Source organism: Zootoca vivipara, chromosome 11 (genome assembly GCF_963506605.1).
Source record: "Zootoca vivipara chromosome 11, rZooViv1.1, whole genome shotgun sequence".
Classification (NCBI taxonomy): domain Eukaryota; kingdom Metazoa; phylum Chordata; class Lepidosauria; order Squamata; family Lacertidae; genus Zootoca; species Zootoca vivipara.
The window spans coordinates 24,763,049-24,781,219 of record NC_083286.1 but is presented as its reverse complement, the minus strand read 5'-3'; the positions used below and the strand labels follow the sequence as shown (position 1 = coordinate 24,781,219).

The window sequence follows — 18,171 nt, the reverse complement described above, 5'->3', positions numbered from 1 at the left end:
CTGCATAGTCATGAAAGCAATAGAATATAAAAAAGAATATGCCCCATGGGTAAATTGTGCATATTTGTCAAAGCTAGACACTCAGCAGATACAAGAAATGCTCTAGGCTATACCTCAATTCCCAATGAATGAATGAATGAATGAATGAATGTGTCCTCCTTATCTTCCTTGAGGAGAGGTGGTGTGTACTTCTGTTCTCCTTGCCTGGGCAGATTTAAGCTACTTCCCTGAAGGGTAGTATGTTCACGTGTACCCACTTTATACCAGAACCAGAGTAGTGGAAGTAAAATCCAGATCTTCCTACTTTGATACCATTCAGAGATGATTACACTGTAACATTACACGGTGGAATTACACAAAATTATATAGTAATTCTGTGACTTTTTAGAGAAATGTTTTGAATGCATAATTCATTGATAATATCCATTTTGTGAAAAAATATATTCTTTTAGGAGAGAGGTTTATGGCATTCTCGAAGCTGAAGGTATTTTACTCCCTCGTTACGCAGTTCTAATCCGTGATCCAAACAATCCACAAGGTAATGGCTGTTATAATGGAATTTTCAAAGTGCTCTGTTCTAAAAAAAATTTTCTGATTAGTAATCTCAGGGAAGTCTAGAGCAGGTCGGGCGCCCTGGCGCTGAGGAGAGGAGATCGCTCTGGCGCCCCCGCCCTCACAGGGTGCAGCATGGTTTCCGCGCCCCACCAGCGCCCTGGCACACCGCGCCACCGGGACTCTACCTAGAGCCGGCCCTGAGTAATCTTGCTTGCTTGATGCAGTGCTATATTAGAAGTTGTATATGCAAACAGCTAATCATGTAGTTTGAACTACTGCAGATGGACAAATTATAGAATTTCACTGTATTTGAAGTGAAATAGTCCAGGAACAATTTTTTCAATGCAATGAATTGTTTAGAGAATTTCTTAGCTTGCAATCCTAAGTATCCTTACTAGGGAGCAAGTCCCATTGAACACAGTGAAATTTGCTTCTGAGTAAACATGCATAGGCTTGTACTGTCAGCTATGCAGTATGCTTATCTGTGAGACTACTTACCCTAGTCCTAGAATTTCTACACTGGCAGTTTGGGAACTGAAAGATTAATTCCAGTTTGGATAGTTTCATAACCTCCATGGATTTCAGTAATTAAATCATTTTAGATTATGTCTTTACCCTTTTTTACCATTTCATATTAAAAGATTGTAAAATTTCTAAAAAAGATTGGAAGCACTGAGAGGAAAACATCTTTTGAAGAAAGAGAAAGGATGGTTATTGAATTAATAACAATAAGATAGCTGTTAACTTAAAACATGTTTGATAGAAAAGCAGCAGATGCATTTTAAAAATTAGTAAATGGAAGGGGATTTCTTTGAGAATTTGTTTAGAAGGTACTCCAGTGTTTGACTTGTGGTCACGGTATGCTCACATGCACAGTGTATTGTCAAAGCTGTGAATTTGAAAAGAAAAATCACAATAAATGGCACTCCATGCTATGTATGAAGTGCCCCATGTGATGAAAATATTTGTTTGCTTTACCACAAAGACTTTTATTTTTATGAGTGCTTAGCACATGATAAGTCATAGCTACAGATGGACTGAGAGTCCCAAATAAATTGGGTTTCAAGCCATTCTCCTCCTCCTTCAGGTTTGATAAAATTTGGATCTCTTAATTGTAACTCCAGCCTGAAGTCTGCACTCCATGTTATTTTCCAGAATGCAATTTGATTGAAGGTGAAGATCATGTGGAGGTGAATGGAGAAGTTTTCCAAAAACCATTTGTGGAGAAGCCCGTCAGTGCTGAGGACCACAATGTTTATATTTACTATCCAACATCTGCTGGTGGTGGAAGTCAGAGACTCTTTCGGAAAGTGAGAATATGTTAAACTGAATAATAGTAAAAATGTTTTTTAAGCACTGAAATGGATTTATAGGATGGAAAGAACTAACTTACTCAGTTCTTAGGATAATGTTGGAAGTAGCATTAGCTGGAAGGTTGCAGCTAAATTGTGTACATTGGACTTGACCCATAAGGAAGAGTGAAATGGGAATGGGTAAGAGAATATCTCCATTAATAGAAATGGTTATCCACTGAATAACATGACAGAGGATGCCTCTGTAATATGGAAATGTATAATAAGCAAATGATGTAAAGTTTTCATTCAGTTAGTCTTTCATTTGTGTCTCACCTTTCCATGAAAAATTGTGTTCAAAATAGCTCACAACTTGTCTTACACCCAGTTTATCTCCCCATCTCTCATTTGGAGCAATCTCACACACTATGTATCATCACCACCAGAAGTTTTCTGAGAGTTTATTTTGTGTCAGTTCATTAGTCCGCCTCAGTAGCTCTCCAGGGCTTCTAACAAGGCTTTCCCAGCCCTACCAGAAATGCCAGGGATTAAACCATTGGATCTTTCGCATGCAAAGTCCATGTGTTACTGGGGCAAGGTTGGACTGAGTGATGGTGTTTTGGAATGGGCAGAGTAGTGTGGGTATGGAGAATGTTTTCCCCTTTCTATTTCTATGCTCTGTAAGCTTGAGAGACCTCCGGTTACTTGCCTAGAGAATCTTCTGAGTCTGCTTATGTCATGGGAGAGTCAGCCTATCTAGGTTTTTCCTCTTTACTCCTTACACATTTCTGCCCTTTTTACACCACACTAAACTTTTCTAACATAAGGTTGCTTTTGGTTTTACTTTTGAAGTGCTTAGGAAAAAATTGGCTAGGGAGGGATGATGAAAGAAGTACAGTTTTTTTATGGATCTGAGAAGGCTTTGTCTTTGTATGAAATAATATTGATGGGAAGGTTTGTGTTTCAGATTGGTAGCAGAAGCAGTGTTTATTCCCCTGAAAGCAGTGTGCGGAAAACTGGTTCATATATCTACGAGGAGTTCATGCCTACAGATGGCACTGATGTGAAGGTATGACAACTGCATATTCTGGTTTATATTTAGAACAATCAAGTACTTAACGAACTCAACAACTTTAGATGTGAGGCATTTCTCTCTGCCTGAAGCACTGCTATTATTAAACTTAAAATAGTTTACATATCATGTTTGGTTTTCTCCAAGGAAAAGGAACACTTCATGTTTTAGTTTTTCTCTCTCTTTAGATACTCTTGTGATTCCAGTTTGCCATCCAAAAAGAACCTAAATGTGCTGCCATACAGTTTTCTGAATGTGTATTCAGACAAATACACTTGTCCTGAAATGAAATTATTCTAACATTTCAATCCTAAGCATACTTTCTTGACAATAAAGTACATTGTGTTAGATCAAAATTCCAAGAAAGTGTATAGGAATGGACCTGCATTCCTAAATCATAAAACTATGCTTCAAATACTGAGGTGCTTTTGACTGATCTGTACAGTCTGGAAACAGTTGTCCTCAGCAATCGTGGAGCATTTCTGTGAGCGGTTGTTGTAGCTCTTGGTGGTCTCCAAAGCTGCCTAAACATTCATTATCAGTTAATCCTATAGCAGCTGGGTTTTGTTGTTTTTTTATTTGTCAAAATTCTTTGGAAACTAAGACAAAATACAGTACTGTATTTCTACATAGGAAAATTACAACTTGTAATTACAGATTGGCATGAGGCTTTTCAAAATTAAGTGTTTGGAAGTTTGATAATTATAGATATAATATAATCCAAACAAATCAATTGTGCCTACTTTAATTCTTTGTTGGTTCATCCTTTACAAAGGCTTGGATTCAAAGAGCTATTTTATGCAAGATGAGAGAAATCTTTTACTTTTTTAATTGAAGAAACATACCATTGCTTTTGAAACTCCCATTGTACATTATCTGGCTGCCATGTGATGTGGACAGGGAGCAGTTTAAAGAAAAACAAATCTAAATCCCTTTGGGTATGCAGAGCTGATTGCACATTCTTTGAATCCTGGCCAAAGATTGTAAGCTATCTGATTAGGAGTCATGTTAAATAAATTGGTAGTAGCAGAATATGTAATATGAAACTTTCAGCAAGGTTAGATTGCCAATTGGGACATGGATACTGTATAGCATTGGAACTTGTAGTGCTTTTCAGTTTGTCATTAATCTCCCCATGATGTGAAAGTAATGAGTATGACTCTAGAGGCCCAGGAGCTGACTATGAGATTAAAAATAATGAACTAAAAAAAATATTTTTTTATTCCGTTGTATTTTTTTATTTTCAAATAAAGGTATACACAGTAGGACCAGATTATGCACATGCAGAAGCTCGTAAATCCCCTGCACTGGATGGAAAAGTAGAGCGGGACAGTGAAGGGAAAGAAGTGCGGTATCCAGTCATCCTTAATGCAAGGGAGAAGCTTATAGCTTGGAAAGTATGCCTAGCTTTTAAGGTAAAATGAGTGAAGGCTGGAGAAAGTGGTATTTGTTTACCCCAGAGGGCATCTCCTAGCTCTGAGTTGTTATAGAATTGTTATCTGTGAGCCCAAGCACAGTGAGGCAGTGGTGGATCACACATGCAAAGGATGAAACAGGAGTCAGGTGTTGGATTCAAGTTAGACCACATCTTTATTGATTATGGATGCACAACAGACCAAATTCTAATCCTGAACCATCTGGCCGACAAATATGCTGGCAAAGGCCTAAAAGCCCTCCATGTCGCCTTTATCGACTTTAAGCAGGCCTTTGATCTAATCCCCAGGAACCAGCTATGGACAAAACTGGCAGCGACGTCTATTGACTGCCACCTCCTTTTGCTGATTATGAATCTGCATACAAATACCTTCCTGAGAATTAGGCTAGATGGCAAGGGGCTAGTCTCTAATCCGGTTGCCACCACTAGAGGGGTAAGACAGGGCTGCTTGCTTGCCCCTGCCCTATTTAATTTCTATATTAACTCACTAGTGGCCCATATGACCAATGCTGCTTTCCACCCGCCAAAATTAGCAGGTAGAGCCTTGAATGTCCTCCTGTATGCGGATGACGCCGCCCTTTTAGCTACCTCCCCCATTGGGTTAAGGAGTATGCTTCAAGCTCTTCATGAATACGTGACCCAACACGAGCTCCATCTTAATTATGCCAAGACCAAAATAATGGTCTTTGCTGCTCGACCAAAACCTAATTTGTGGTCAATTAATGGTATTCCCATAGAGCAGGTTAGTTGCTTCAAATACCTGGGTCAGATAGTTCGATCAAACAGGTCCTTCTTGGCACACAGAGAATATATAGCCACAAATGTTTCTAAAGCAGCTCTGTTGATTAGATCCCTGTACTCCAAGAAACAGGCACAAACAGTGGATGTTGCCCTGCGACTCTTTAAAATGAAAGTTCTCCCACTACTTTTTGTGGGCATTGCCTTGGGTACGCGTAGGGACTTTGTAAGATTGGAATCTATCCAATAACAATTCCTCAGGGCCATTCTCAGGATCCCCCCCTTCTGTTGCGGGTGCGATCATGAGATTGGAGACCGGTTGCCAAGCCTTTACGTATGTGGCCCTGAAAGCGAAATTATGGCTATGGCTCAAACTATGTTTCAGACCGATGGGTTTGGCCCCCCTGATTCTGAGGGATAATTTTAAATCTCCATGGGAAAGGGAAGTGGTAGAGGAAGTGCAAAAGTGCGGTCTGTCCTCCCTTTATATTGAGTCCATGACGTTCAGTCGCGCTAAAGCGATGATCGCTCAGAGATTGGGGGATATCGCCAGACAGGAGGACATAGCCCGCGTGAAATCTGGGATGTTTTTAGGGGAGCAGGTGTATCGGTCTGCACCAGCCCGTTACCTGGCGGATATCCACTACGTGGAATACCGCAGACTACTTACTGCAGCTAGACTGAATGTCCTTGAATCGGCGGTTTTGAGGGGAAGATTTGGAGGAGTCCCATACGGTCAGAGAATGTGCCATTGTGCCTTGAGTGAGGTAGAATCTACAGAACACATTCTACTGAGTTGTCCCTTTTATAATGATTTAAGGCAATGTTTTATAGCCCCGTATTTATCTCAGTTTAGTTCCCGACTAAGAGAACGGCAGGCAGCATATTTGCTAAACAAGCCCACTGGGAAAATAACCTTCTCTGTGGCTAAATTCCTCTTCCTGGCGCTCAAGTGTCGGAAACGTATAATCGAATGTCTTGATGTGGGTTACCTGTAGGAGGTTTAGTAGTGCGGTCATACCCCATTTATGTATCCTGCTGATGCCCTCAGTTTTATATTTTTATATTTTTATGTATCCCGCTGATGTCTTCAGTTTTATATTTTTATATTTTTATGTATCCCCCTGATGCCTTCAGTTTTATATGTTTATCTTTGTATTGAGAAATGTTTTAGTTCTGACTATCGGTCAAATAAAGTATATTGATTGATTGATTGATTGATTATGGATGCAACAGGTTTGGCAATAGGCATCAGGCATTGCATTACAAGGATCCACCAGCCTGCTTGCTGGTTGATGAAGCATTGGGGTTGACCACAATTTAGGGAGGGAGGTAGCAAATATGGGGAACCCCCATTGATAAGCAGCAGGGGGTGACTGGGCACCTGGACAGAAAGTGCAGCCCTCTAAAATCCTTTAATGGGCTCCTCCTACAGGACAAGTTGAGAGGGCTCCCTCCCTCTGCCCATCCTCAGTATTGATCCAGCCTAATGGCTTTTCTACCGTAAAGTTGTGATGATTACTCTGAAGTAGGCGAAACCTGCAGACCTGGCCAAACAGTGTGCTAAAATGACCCATAGCAATGTCAAAGTGGGACTGTCACTCACCAACAGACAACCCATAAACCAGTGTATTAAAGGGAGGATGGGAGGGGACTCCTGATGCCAACTGTGGTGACTCCACCCTCCACAGCTCACCTTAAGTACTCCTAGAGTGGTTCTAGATGAGTGAAGCCTTCACCCAGGTCTGCCATGGGAGCCCCGCTTCCCAGCTCTTGCAATGTCTCCTAGCCTCCCATGTGGGTGAGAAGAGCGGAAAGACTTCATTGCCTGCCACACCAAGGTTGGCAGCCAGCCAGCCATGCACTCCCTTGCCACTGTGCCTGGGCTGCAAATGCTGCTCCCAGTTAGGCAGCAGAGGGGGAACAGGACCTTCTTGTTCTCCTTATGACTAGGAGAGAAAGTATGCTAAGACAAATATGTAAATAGAACCTACATTACTCAAACTTGGAAGCCAGATAGAATGTGTGTGCTTTTTACATCATTTGTGACTGACCTATATTTTTTGGCTGTTTGAACTGACTCCTTTGCTAATATTTATGCTACTTTATAAGACTGAAATACATTTACATTCTATTTTGTATTGTAAATTAATTTATTACAATACAGTGCTTGAAGGGATAAGATAAGGGTTAGACTTTGGAAGGGCGTAAAATCCAAAGTCAGGTAGCTTTTTAAAAATGCAATAGTGAGACCTTGTGTTAGGAGAAGCTATTCATTTGAAGTAGAACCTGAACCTTGAGGAAGAGATGAGTTTTTGTTCATTTATTTTTACTGTACAGTATATAATTATCTGAAGTTTTATAAATTTAGAAACCTGTGCAAACTTGTGATTTCTTGTCTTGACAGCAAACAGTTTGTGGCTTTGATCTGTTGCGTGCAAATGGACAGTCTTATGTCTGTGATGTCAATGGCTTTAGTTTCGTGAAGAATTCTATGAAATATTATGATGATTGTGCTAAAATCCTTGGGTAAGATTTTATGCTATTTTCCTTTTTATCATTTATTTAAAGCAAATAGAATATCTGTGGTGGTATTCAATGCACGTCCTATTCACAGTAGACTCATTGAAGTTAATGGACATGACTAATTCAGGTTCATTAATTTCAGTAGGTCTATTCTGAGTAAGTAGGACTTAGCTGAATACTGCCCTTAGTGTGATTGACCTGTTGGAAAATGTATCTTGCAAAATAGAGCTTTTAGATAACACAATTAATTCAGATAAAACAACAGCTATTTAGGATGCCCATAATGAGCATGCATACCCAGTTTAGTTTCTGTGCAACTTTGCCAGGATATCTATTAGAGAAATACAACACTACAACTTTATGCTCTATTTGGGGAAAGGAAAAATGCACACTATTCAATAAAACACAAAGAGACAAATCATCCCTGGTTGTTCCCCTCCCCATCCCCAAGCTTACCTTGCAGCAGCATGAGTCCTTTTTCCTTTCTATATTTTAAAAAAGGGATTCCCCCCCCCATGGGTGTTAGGCATGCTGGAAAGCAAATAATTCCTCAGAGGCATTCTAAGGAAAGGAAAAGGGCAGAAAGCTAGAAGCCATGGCTTCACTAGCACAGCCGGCTGCTCAAAGTAAAATAATAATAATAATAATAATTTATTATTTATACCCCGCCCATCTGGCCGGGTTCCCCCAGCCACTCTGGGCGGCTTCCAACAAAACACTAAAATACAGAAATCCATCAAACATTAAAAGCTTCCCTAAACAGGCAAAACACTGGCATACCCACACACAAAGGCAGAGGGCCTCCACAAGCATAAAGGAAGTGTTCAGGGCACTGAGATCCACTTTAGGAACTTCGGGATTAGGGGGGAAATGTTTTAGAAGAAGCATGTTTGGTTATTAAAGAATGGCATGTTATTTATGGAACATAACATACATGAGTATGGTTCATTAAGGGGTTAATGCATTTTTGACTTGTTTTTATTAGACAAATTATTAATTGTTATTAATGTAGACTTACACTTATTTCTATTCCATTTAGAAATATCGTAATGCGCGAACTTGCTCCACAGTTTCAGATCCCATGGTCCATACCTTTAGAAGCTGAGGATATTCCTATTGTGCCAACTACATCTGGAACAATGTAAGAGAATATTTTTTTTCTCTGTCTAAATTATGCAACTTGACTATGTAACATTTTCTATTTTTCTTATCTCTCAGTGTTCACTCACTTTCAGTTTAGAATAATTCTTTGTTTAGAATAGTTCAACAACATCTTTGTTGAAATGTGTCGTTAATATTCATCATAATCATCAAATCTTTTATTGGCATCACATACAAACATCCATAGCAAATCAATACAGAATTACCACCTCCCCAGTGGCACAAAACATAGACTGCTTTGCCTCTTTTCTTTTGGCAAATGCTTTGTTAATATTTACATGAGAAATCATATTTACATGTCCTCTTTTTCATATTTTTGTTGTTGCTGTTAGTGACGATCAAACTTTGTGCTTTTAAATCTTTGTATACTTGCAGGATGGAACTTAGATGTGTTATTGCTGTTATACGGCATGGAGATCGGACACCAAAACAAAAAATGAAAATGGAAGTTAAACATCAGAAGTAAGTAATTGGTTGGGGGTGTGTGTGTGTAATGAACAAATTTGATATTTTCCCCATTACATGTAGTAAGATAATTGTTTGAACCAAGAGGGGCACAGATGTGCATCTGTGTTGCATTTATTGACATTTAATTAGATATTTCATCTGTATTTATGTACTAAGAGGCTGTAGCATCAATAATTTTTTTAAAAAGTTTAATTTTACTTCTGTATTTTGTAAACTGCCCTGGAAGTTCCACTGAAGTAAATACAGTATATATACTTTTTAAAACAAATAAAACAGAACTCCTCAGGACAATCTTATGGCAAGATTCACTGGGATGAGCCACTTAGGATGCAGCTTGGTCTTGTAACCTTGCAATCCAGTGCAGAACACTATTTTAAGGGCTTGTTTTCTGTCGCCAAGGCTTAGGCAAAGCCGCAACCCTGGTTGAACTTTACACCAGCTTAACTTTGACTTGCTCGCTTTACACCAGCTTCATTACTTTCTAAGTGTATATTATTAGTTATTTCGAAACTGGCTTGAGAATGGCTTATAAACATAAGCCTTGGCGAATGTTCAAGGAGCGAAAGCCACAGAATGGTGATCTGAGATACTATTCCGTAGAGACTGCATATACAATGTGGTGCAAAGTCTTTTCAAGACCATCAGTTAATATATGGAAAGTTCATAACTGAATACATTGTTTTGTGTTAACATCCACATGCTTCCCAAACAGTCATTTGCTAGATGTGAAGACATGAAAAATCTGGTTTGGGGTTGAGCAATACTTTTCCCATTATAAAAATCTATGGTAGAAGCAGAAAATAATTTGGCCTAGTGACTTCTAGGAAAGTAATTCACTGCCTTTCTAATCATTCCATGCTTATTTTAAAGGTTTTTTGATCTTTTTGAAAAATGCAATGGATACAAGTCTGGGAAGCTAAAATTAAAAAAGCCAAAGCAATTACAGGCAAGTTGGGGTTTTTTAAAAATCCTTTTCTTTTTTACACTCACAGCTGTCTTCATAAACTGTTAATACAATTTGCCACTCTTTTAGGAAGTACTTGACATTGCAAGACACCTCTTAATAGAGCTAGGACAAAATAATGACTCTGAGATTGAAGAAAACAAATCTAAACTTGAACAGCTGAAAACTGTGTTGGAGATGTAAGTATTTGATTTGGTGATCTTACTGCATTCATGGGTATCTTTCTCATGTATTTTTCAAAAAATAGATTTCTTTAAGGAACAAAGAGAGTTCAACCACATTGTTAATCTGAACAATGGGAACTAATTCATGTTATTAGTCAGTTTCTGATGCTTTCAAACTATTACTGCATCTTCAGATTTTTAGGTAGCATGAAATCTATTTCTAATGAACCACTGAATGCCATTTTGTGCATGTATATTCCTTGCGGAGACATATAAATGCTAACTAAGGCCTGCAGGATAATGGCAGAGGAAATTTTGGGGAGTGAGTGCGCATTTTATCCTGCTTCTGCTGATCTTTCAACTGCAATTTAAGACAAGAGTTGGCAATGAGCCTTTCCCAGTATCCATAGGGTCATCTTTCCCATTGAATTAGGCTTGAAAGAAGCATTCTACTGCAGCCAATAGAATAGGTTGTGGCATGTGCTTGGCTGAAATGTGTGTGGTGTCCATGACAGTTTTTTTCTGCTTTGCAAATATGCCCACAGACCACTGCTTTAAGAGACTGAGAAACCTATAACTATACTTACATCTACAACCCTGTCAGCACCAGCCAGCATGGTCTAATGGCAATAGTTGATGGGAATTGTAGCCCAAGATATCTGGAGGACACCAAGTTTGGGAAGACTAGCCTACACTAATCTGCTGTGTGAATTTCTGCTTTGTTAAGCTGTTCAAGGGTCACTACGGTATCAGAGAATCAAGTGATAGAGCTTTTCCTGGACACTACTTTAGACTGCAGGTGCTTGAATGCTCTGCTATGAAAACAAACTCCCTTTACAGAGAAAATTGCCAGTTAAGTAAGAATGTTAAGTAAATTCATTTTGCCTAACATGCTAGCTGTGCATATGCAGGAAGTACTGAAACCTGCAGGATGAAGTAGTACAGGAAAGGCATTCTTCATCATGGCAGCATACTATATACACACGCTTACAAGGCTGCATGATATATATCAAGTTCATTTTTAATGTGTGCTCCTTGCCTCCCCGATTCTCCACTTGTTGTTCTTAGGTATGGACATTTTTCTGGCATAAACCGCAAAGTTCAGCTGACATATCTTCCTCATGGCTGTCCCAAAACATCCAGTGAAGAAGAAGGTATGGATGCTAGTTAATTCCTACAAATTGATAACTAGAAGTTGGTCCCTTTGTTAGCTTAGTGTAACTGAATTTTGCTTTTTAACACTTTTATTGTCAAAAAAGCTGAAGTTGGAAACATGTAGGATTTTTAAAAGTTTATTAATTACATTGTCTTCCTCGCTCTTTCTCTGGTCATCAGCAAAATATAAACTTTTAGGGCTTGTGTGCATCTGAAACACACTTACTATGCACTAAGCTCACAGAACACAGTGATACTTATGAATAAACATGAATAGGGTTGTGCTGTAAGTACAATGTTTGACTTCTTAATTGAACATCAAACACTCCTCTTCCAGTGCTTTACTGCAAGCAGATTTTAATATTCCCCTGAATTACAGAAGCAATTTGTCATACAGCATGAGCAGCTGCTGTTTCAGAGTCATCCCTGATGCTCTGAATGCTATCACTGTTCTTTGGATCCTCACATTTTTATATATTAGAAAAAGTAATATTTCTTTAACCTAGCCATTATTGATCCCTGACAGGAATGTACTTGATTAGCCCGCCATTCATCATATTAAAATGTTTATTCAACTGAATAAACTCTATTCTCTCTTCCATTTTTTCAGTGTTGCAAACATACTGTATTTGAATCAGAAAAATACTGTTGGAAGTGGGTGAGCAAAGTGTGACTTTCTTACCCCTTCATTCCAGGCAGCCTTTCCAGGGGTCCAGGACTCTGTTGAATGGGGTGGTCTGTGGTGTAGGGGGTTGAGAGAGAAGAGGGGATCGCCAAAAAATGGGGAGATGTACTTTCCCCCTACCCACGTGCCATAACCTACCCCATTCAGCAGGGTTTCCAAACTTTTGGGAGAGGCTGCTGGGATGAGGAGTGGGTAAGAAAGTTCTATTCCAGCCACTCATTTCTGTTGCTGCTTCTTTAGATCCACCCCTCTGTTTTTCAAGTTACTGTACTTCAGCTCACCAGAAATGGGAAATTAGCTGCTAAAAAATTGTTCTAGCACATGAAACTTAGGTGTAAATTAGTTTTTCTTCCTCAGTTTTTATTTACCTATTATTTTGCATTGTGGTATTTTTGTATGCATTTAGATAGCCACAAACGTGAGCCATCTCTACTCTTAGTTCTAAAATGGGGAGGAGAATTAACACCTGCAGGCAGAGTTCAGGCAGAGGAACTAGGAAGAGCTTTCCGATGCATGTACCCAGGTGGACAAGGTAACATATTTCATTTATTTGGTGGCAAAGGAAGCCATTTCTTTAGACAGAGAACTTGGGGAAAAAGAAACAGAAGCAAGATTATACGGTTGTTTTTCTTTTGGTAGGTGACTATGCTGGATTTCCAGGGTGTGGTTTACTTAGACTGCATAGTACCTACCGGCATGATCTCAAAATTTATGCTTCGGATGAAGGCAGAGTTCAAATGACTGCGGCAGCTTTTGCAAAGGTACTATGAAAATTATAGTTTCAACTGAAAGATGGGAAAGGAATACAGGCTGTTTGTAAGAAAATTTCGGAGATTGTTCAATGAACTTCATTTTTTTAAAAAAAAATGTTTTAAATACTGTATATTCCTGCGTATAAGACTACTTTTTAACCCAGGAAAATCTTCTCATAAGTCGGGGGTTGTCTTATACGCCGGGTCATATTTCTTATACGGCGAGTATATCCCAAACTCTATATTTTAACTGGAAAAGTTGGGGGTCGTCTTATACGCCGGAATATACGGTATTAAGGACATGCAAAATTAGCTACTTGGCCTACTTTCATATCATGCATGCTTTCCTCTCACTTATGATTAAGTAGTTCAATGTGAGTAATCCTCTCTTCCCACATACCAGTCCAGGGGCGCTGACTTGCCCTCCAAATGGGGGGGGGGGGCGGTGTCACATGACGCATCCCGCCCCTGCTTGGCACCAGCAACGTAGTTAGCTGCTCGGGTGCTGGGTGCGACGCGTGCGTCCTGCAGCTGGAGGTGGGGCAAGCCACCCATGGGGGCGGGGCGAGCTGCCCATGGGGCGGGGGTGCACTGCGTTGAGCCTCTCCGCTACCTCCCCCTCAGCTGTAGGGTGGTTGAGGGAGAGGCAGAGGGCGGGCACAAGTCTCACGCCGTTTCAGGCAGCGCGGAGCCTGCACGCGCCCAAGCCGCCACGTCACTCCCAGGAGTGACGGCCCCCGCGGTGTGGCGCCCAGTGCCAGCCGCATTTCATTATGTTTGTTGACTGAACTGAAAAAGTTTTGTGAGCCCATTTTTTTTTAAAAAAAATTAAACTCATATTATGGTCATTTTATCACCCTTCTCAGTGATGTCACCCAGGGCAGACCACACACCCCTTCCTCCGCCGCTGCTTGTTACATGAGCGCTTGTGCAGTGGTGGGGGTGACAGTCGTCTCAATATTGGGAAGGGCTTAGCCCCCTGCCCACTACTATTGAGGGAGCCGAAGCCCCTTCTGCCCCCTATAGTTGGAGCCCCTGCACCAGGCATTCTGTGTGTGAAATTTATAAATTGCTTCTTTCTTGATATGGTAAAACAGTGGTGTGCTATATGATATATCATATAAGAGTAGTGGTCAAATGCATGTGCTTTTGTTCTCATGACTTACATAAGTATATATGGCAAACTTTTCAAAATGTATACATTTTTAATTGAAAATAAAGAATAGGTGCTGGACATTCTAATCTAGGGACTGCCAACCTTTTGGGGCTTAGGGACCCATTTCAAATTTTGATAGAGGTAGGTATGGCAGACACAAAATAGCTGTCATGGGGTGCATGGCATAACACAGCATAAGAGACAATCACCCCCAAGAACCTTACACTTGCCATGGAAAGTTGATGATGTGCTGGTGATCTGACACCACACAAACATGGCGTTGCTGTCTAATATACAAGGCAGCCATACCACTGTCATTTCAAAGAAATTGCTTAGAAGGTACCTGCACATTTTGCCTGATAACCTTTGTTCCAGGATGGCTGGAGACTTAACTTTTCTTTCAATTGAAACCTCAAAGTTTGGGGCCTCTACTCAGGGGCACCACTGAAAGACTTTATGGGTGCCATGGTGCCCATGGGCACTGGGTTGATGACCCTTGCTCCATGCCATGTGCTCTAATCGAAAGTGGACACCACAATCATGTTGTTTTTCTTGTATTACCTGCCTGGGCTTAGACTATAGTGTAATAAGCACTAAAAAGCAATACCTATTAACAATAGGTAGAAAGTTACTAGCATATATGCATGATAGGTATACAGTTACTTGCTTAAGCGTGAATTGAACTGGTGAGGGGATACAACAGGTGTACCCTCTTGAGAGTTTGACTTCCTTCCTTCCAGTGGAGAGGTGAGTGGTGACAACCCACACGGGACCCCCTTTCTCCCTACAGAAAAGGAACTTAGCACACTAAGTACCAATGTTCACTTTTGTGCTTTAGACTATTTGCCACATTTCCCCTCACCACTCAGTTATTTTGTTTATACAGGGACTCCTGGCATTGGAGGGAGAGCTTACTCCTATACTTGTCCAGATGGTCAAAAGTGCTAATATGAATGGGCTACTCGACAGTGACAGTGACTCTCTTAGCAGCTGCCAACATCGTGCGAAGGCACGCCTTAATGAAATACTCCAGAGAGACAGAGACTTTACTGATGAAGACTATGAAAAGGTTAGAAGATAACAAAGTACTATACCATGCTCTAAATACTGAATGTGGGCAAATGTTGAAAATCAGTGGATTCTCTTCTAGCCACCTTCTGAAACACTCCTGAATGGAGCACAAGGAGAACTGAAAAACACACACACATTATAACTGGAAAAGTGTTTTGATGATAAATGAAAGATCAATTAGAATAACAAAAGCAGTAATAAACTGACATTTAATATAATTGTTATAATGAATGTGTGCTGAGCAGTGATATGTTTATTTTTCTGGTATGTTGCTTCCATGTCAAAGCCCACTTTTTTAAAAAGGCAGAAGAGTAGTGCTAAAGGCATCTAAAACTGGAAATAGCCCTATGCTTCCTGTCCTTCCTTAAAAAGTTGGTCTTTCAAGACCACAGGGAAAATATGGCATGAGAATGGTTGGATGAAGGCATCATGTGGATGCCCTGGAGAAAGGGAGTGACTGAAGCATGACAAATCCACACTAAATGTCTAGTGCAGAGGCACCTTGGTTTGAACAGCATTAGATGTATTAGGTGGTATTCAACTAAGTTTTACTTAAGATAGACCTATTGAAATTAATGGGCCAAACTTGATTTATTTCAATGGATCAACTCAGAGTAAAACTTGGTTGAATACTACCCATTCAGCGTTCAAAGGACTTACGCCAAATTAACTCTTTGTCTCTTTCTATCCAAATACTTTGGGTAGGAAGGTTTCTAGCACAACTCTGGTACGATGGATTAAAGCTTGCATTGCGTTAGCTTATGACTCTTTGCACTTGCCTGAGCCAACCAAGGTATGTGCTCATTCAGCTAGGTCAGCATCAGCTAATGCAGCTTTTGCTGCAAACACTTCATTGCTGGATATCTGTAAAGCGGCAACATGGTCTTCTTCTAGTACATTCACTAGACACTGCAGACTAGACCAGCATTCTTCAGCTGATGTTGCATTTGGCAACACGGTGTTGCATCAAGTTTTTTAGTATTTGCACTGCAGTGGGATCTGCCCATTTGGGAATCGCTGTGGTATGTCCCAACCCAGTTAACCCTTCCTTAACCCACTGAAATAGGATGATTGGTCTTAGCTGAAGTTTAGATTTGGTGGGTTAGGAAAGGTTCACTGGGGCCCACCCCCTGCTAGTCTGCAGTGTGGATACCGGTACATAGTTTTACTCTTCTGTATAAGTTTACAGTGTTTCTTTTCGTACTTAGCTGTTGCTCTATTTTTCATTTTCAGAGCTGGGGTGGGAGGTGGGTAGGTATATTTTCTTTATTTTCCTTACAGTTCCAGCTTTATCTGCTTTGGTTTGGCGAGATCGACAAACTGAGGAAAATCACTCCACCTCCCACACTTCTGCTGTCCCACCTTTGTCATAGCTCATGATGATTACCCAACTCAGTGAACCCTTCCTAACCCACCAAATCTATGCTTCAGATAAGACCAAATGTCTTTTTCAGTGCCACAAGCACCATTTACTTCATTGGGACTTAATTTCTTTTGTTTCATAATTTGATTGTAAAAAACAAACAAAAACCCTGAAAGCGATAATTTATTGAAAATCAAATTATGATTCTTAAGATTTCCTGTTTTGAGGTTATAGTATCCTATTGTCCTTCAGACAAAAATAAAAATGAATAGAACTAATGAATTCCCCTTTTATTTCATATTCAGCTCTCACCATCTGGCAGTGTTTCTCTGATAAAATCAATGCAAGTCATTAAAAACCCTGTTAAGACATGTGATAAGGTATATTCCTTGATCCAGAGTTTGACATCTCAGATCAGAAGAAGGATGGAAGATCCTAAGTCTGCAGGTAAACAATTATTTTAAGTGGACTGTAATGTTAATGCTAGCCATGAAGGCTTGGGCAGTTTTAAGAATTTTGAGTAGACAGTATTACTGTCAGTGAAATATAGCTACTAAAATATATACTCATAGTGAGTCATTAGTGAAGAAAAGATAGGGTGCCAAGAGATTTATGCTGACCCCAAAGAAGAGTGGGTGGTGTGGCATGCAGTGGTAAAAAGGGCCAGTTGAGAAATGTGGTTGCAGAGAGAAGAGAGTCTATGCTATGAGATGAAGACAAAAAAGGAGGGGGAGAGATTGGAGAAAACCCATGGTGCAGAGAGAGTTTGCACTGGGTTGCAGGGGGAGGAAATGAATTTAGAAGTTTTAGAAGAAAACAACTGAAATTGAAAGAATGTTCTTTCTGTGACCAATGTAACAATCTATCCCTCTTTAGCTAATAAAGCTAACCATCAGAACAATATGAACTGTGCAGTCCTTTACTAGAGCTTGTTTAGGTCATGACTTTTGTCGTGTAAGTGGATTGCATTATTTAATCTGGAAAAGAGTATGGTTGATGTGAAAGCAAATATATGTGAGATAATTCTAACTAGAGTATACTAGATCATAAATTTCCTTGATGTTTCTTTTGATTTTACTTTAAGTTATCTGATTTGGTTATTCTTCACTAATAATTGTCCACCTAGATATTCAGCTTTACCACAGTGAAACGCTGGAGCTAATGTTGCGTAGGTGGTCCAAGCTGGAAAAGGACTTTAAAACAAAGAATGGAAGATATGACATCAGTAAAATTCCAGATATCTATGACTGTATTAAGTATGATGTCCAGCATAATGTCTCTTTAAAACTAGAAAACACAATGGAACTATATAGACTGTCAAAGGCGTTAGCTGACATTGTTATACCACAGGTATGTACCTTGCAGCTACTCTAAAATAGTATTCTGCAACAACTAGATGTTTCATACTGGTTATACTTGCTAATCATTATGGCAATCCATAGGTTAACTATTTCCAAACAATTTGTGGTCCACTAACCAGTTTTTATAAATGGTATGTATTGAAAAATATTGTTTGTTTCTGTTCCTTATTAAATTAAATAAGGAAATATCTAGAGGATATGTAATTTAATAATTACATAGATGTATCTTTTATATATATTGGCTAAATCCAGT

At 39.7% G+C, this 18,171-nt stretch overlaps 1 protein-coding gene across 27 annotated transcripts in view; it reads left to right on the top strand.

Moving 5' to 3' along the window:
* Positions 1-18,171, top strand: part of PPIP5K2 (diphosphoinositol pentakisphosphate kinase 2) — a 57,730-nt gene that overhangs the window by 16,446 nt on the left and 23,113 nt on the right. For all 27 annotated transcript variants that reach the window (XM_035100202.2, XM_035100201.2, XM_035100205.2 and 24 more), the window contains 15 exons: positions 453-538; positions 1,711-1,865; positions 2,815-2,916; positions 4,173-4,334; positions 7,500-7,621; positions 8,658-8,759; positions 9,155-9,241; positions 10,118-10,193; positions 10,281-10,390; positions 11,444-11,529; positions 12,622-12,747; positions 12,855-12,976; positions 15,010-15,192; positions 16,863-17,004; positions 17,684-17,907. In XM_035100202.2, the coding sequence (XP_034956093.1) occupies positions 453-538; positions 1,711-1,865; positions 2,815-2,916; positions 4,173-4,334; positions 7,500-7,621; positions 8,658-8,759; positions 9,155-9,241; positions 10,118-10,193; positions 10,281-10,390; positions 11,444-11,529; positions 12,622-12,747; positions 12,855-12,976; positions 15,010-15,192; positions 16,863-17,004; positions 17,684-17,907 (1,885 nt within the window). The remainder of the gene's footprint in view (positions 1-452; positions 539-1,710; positions 1,866-2,814; positions 2,917-4,172; positions 4,335-7,499; positions 7,622-8,657; positions 8,760-9,154; positions 9,242-10,117; positions 10,194-10,280; positions 10,391-11,443; positions 11,530-12,621; positions 12,748-12,854; positions 12,977-15,009; positions 15,193-16,862; positions 17,005-17,683; positions 17,908-18,171) is intronic.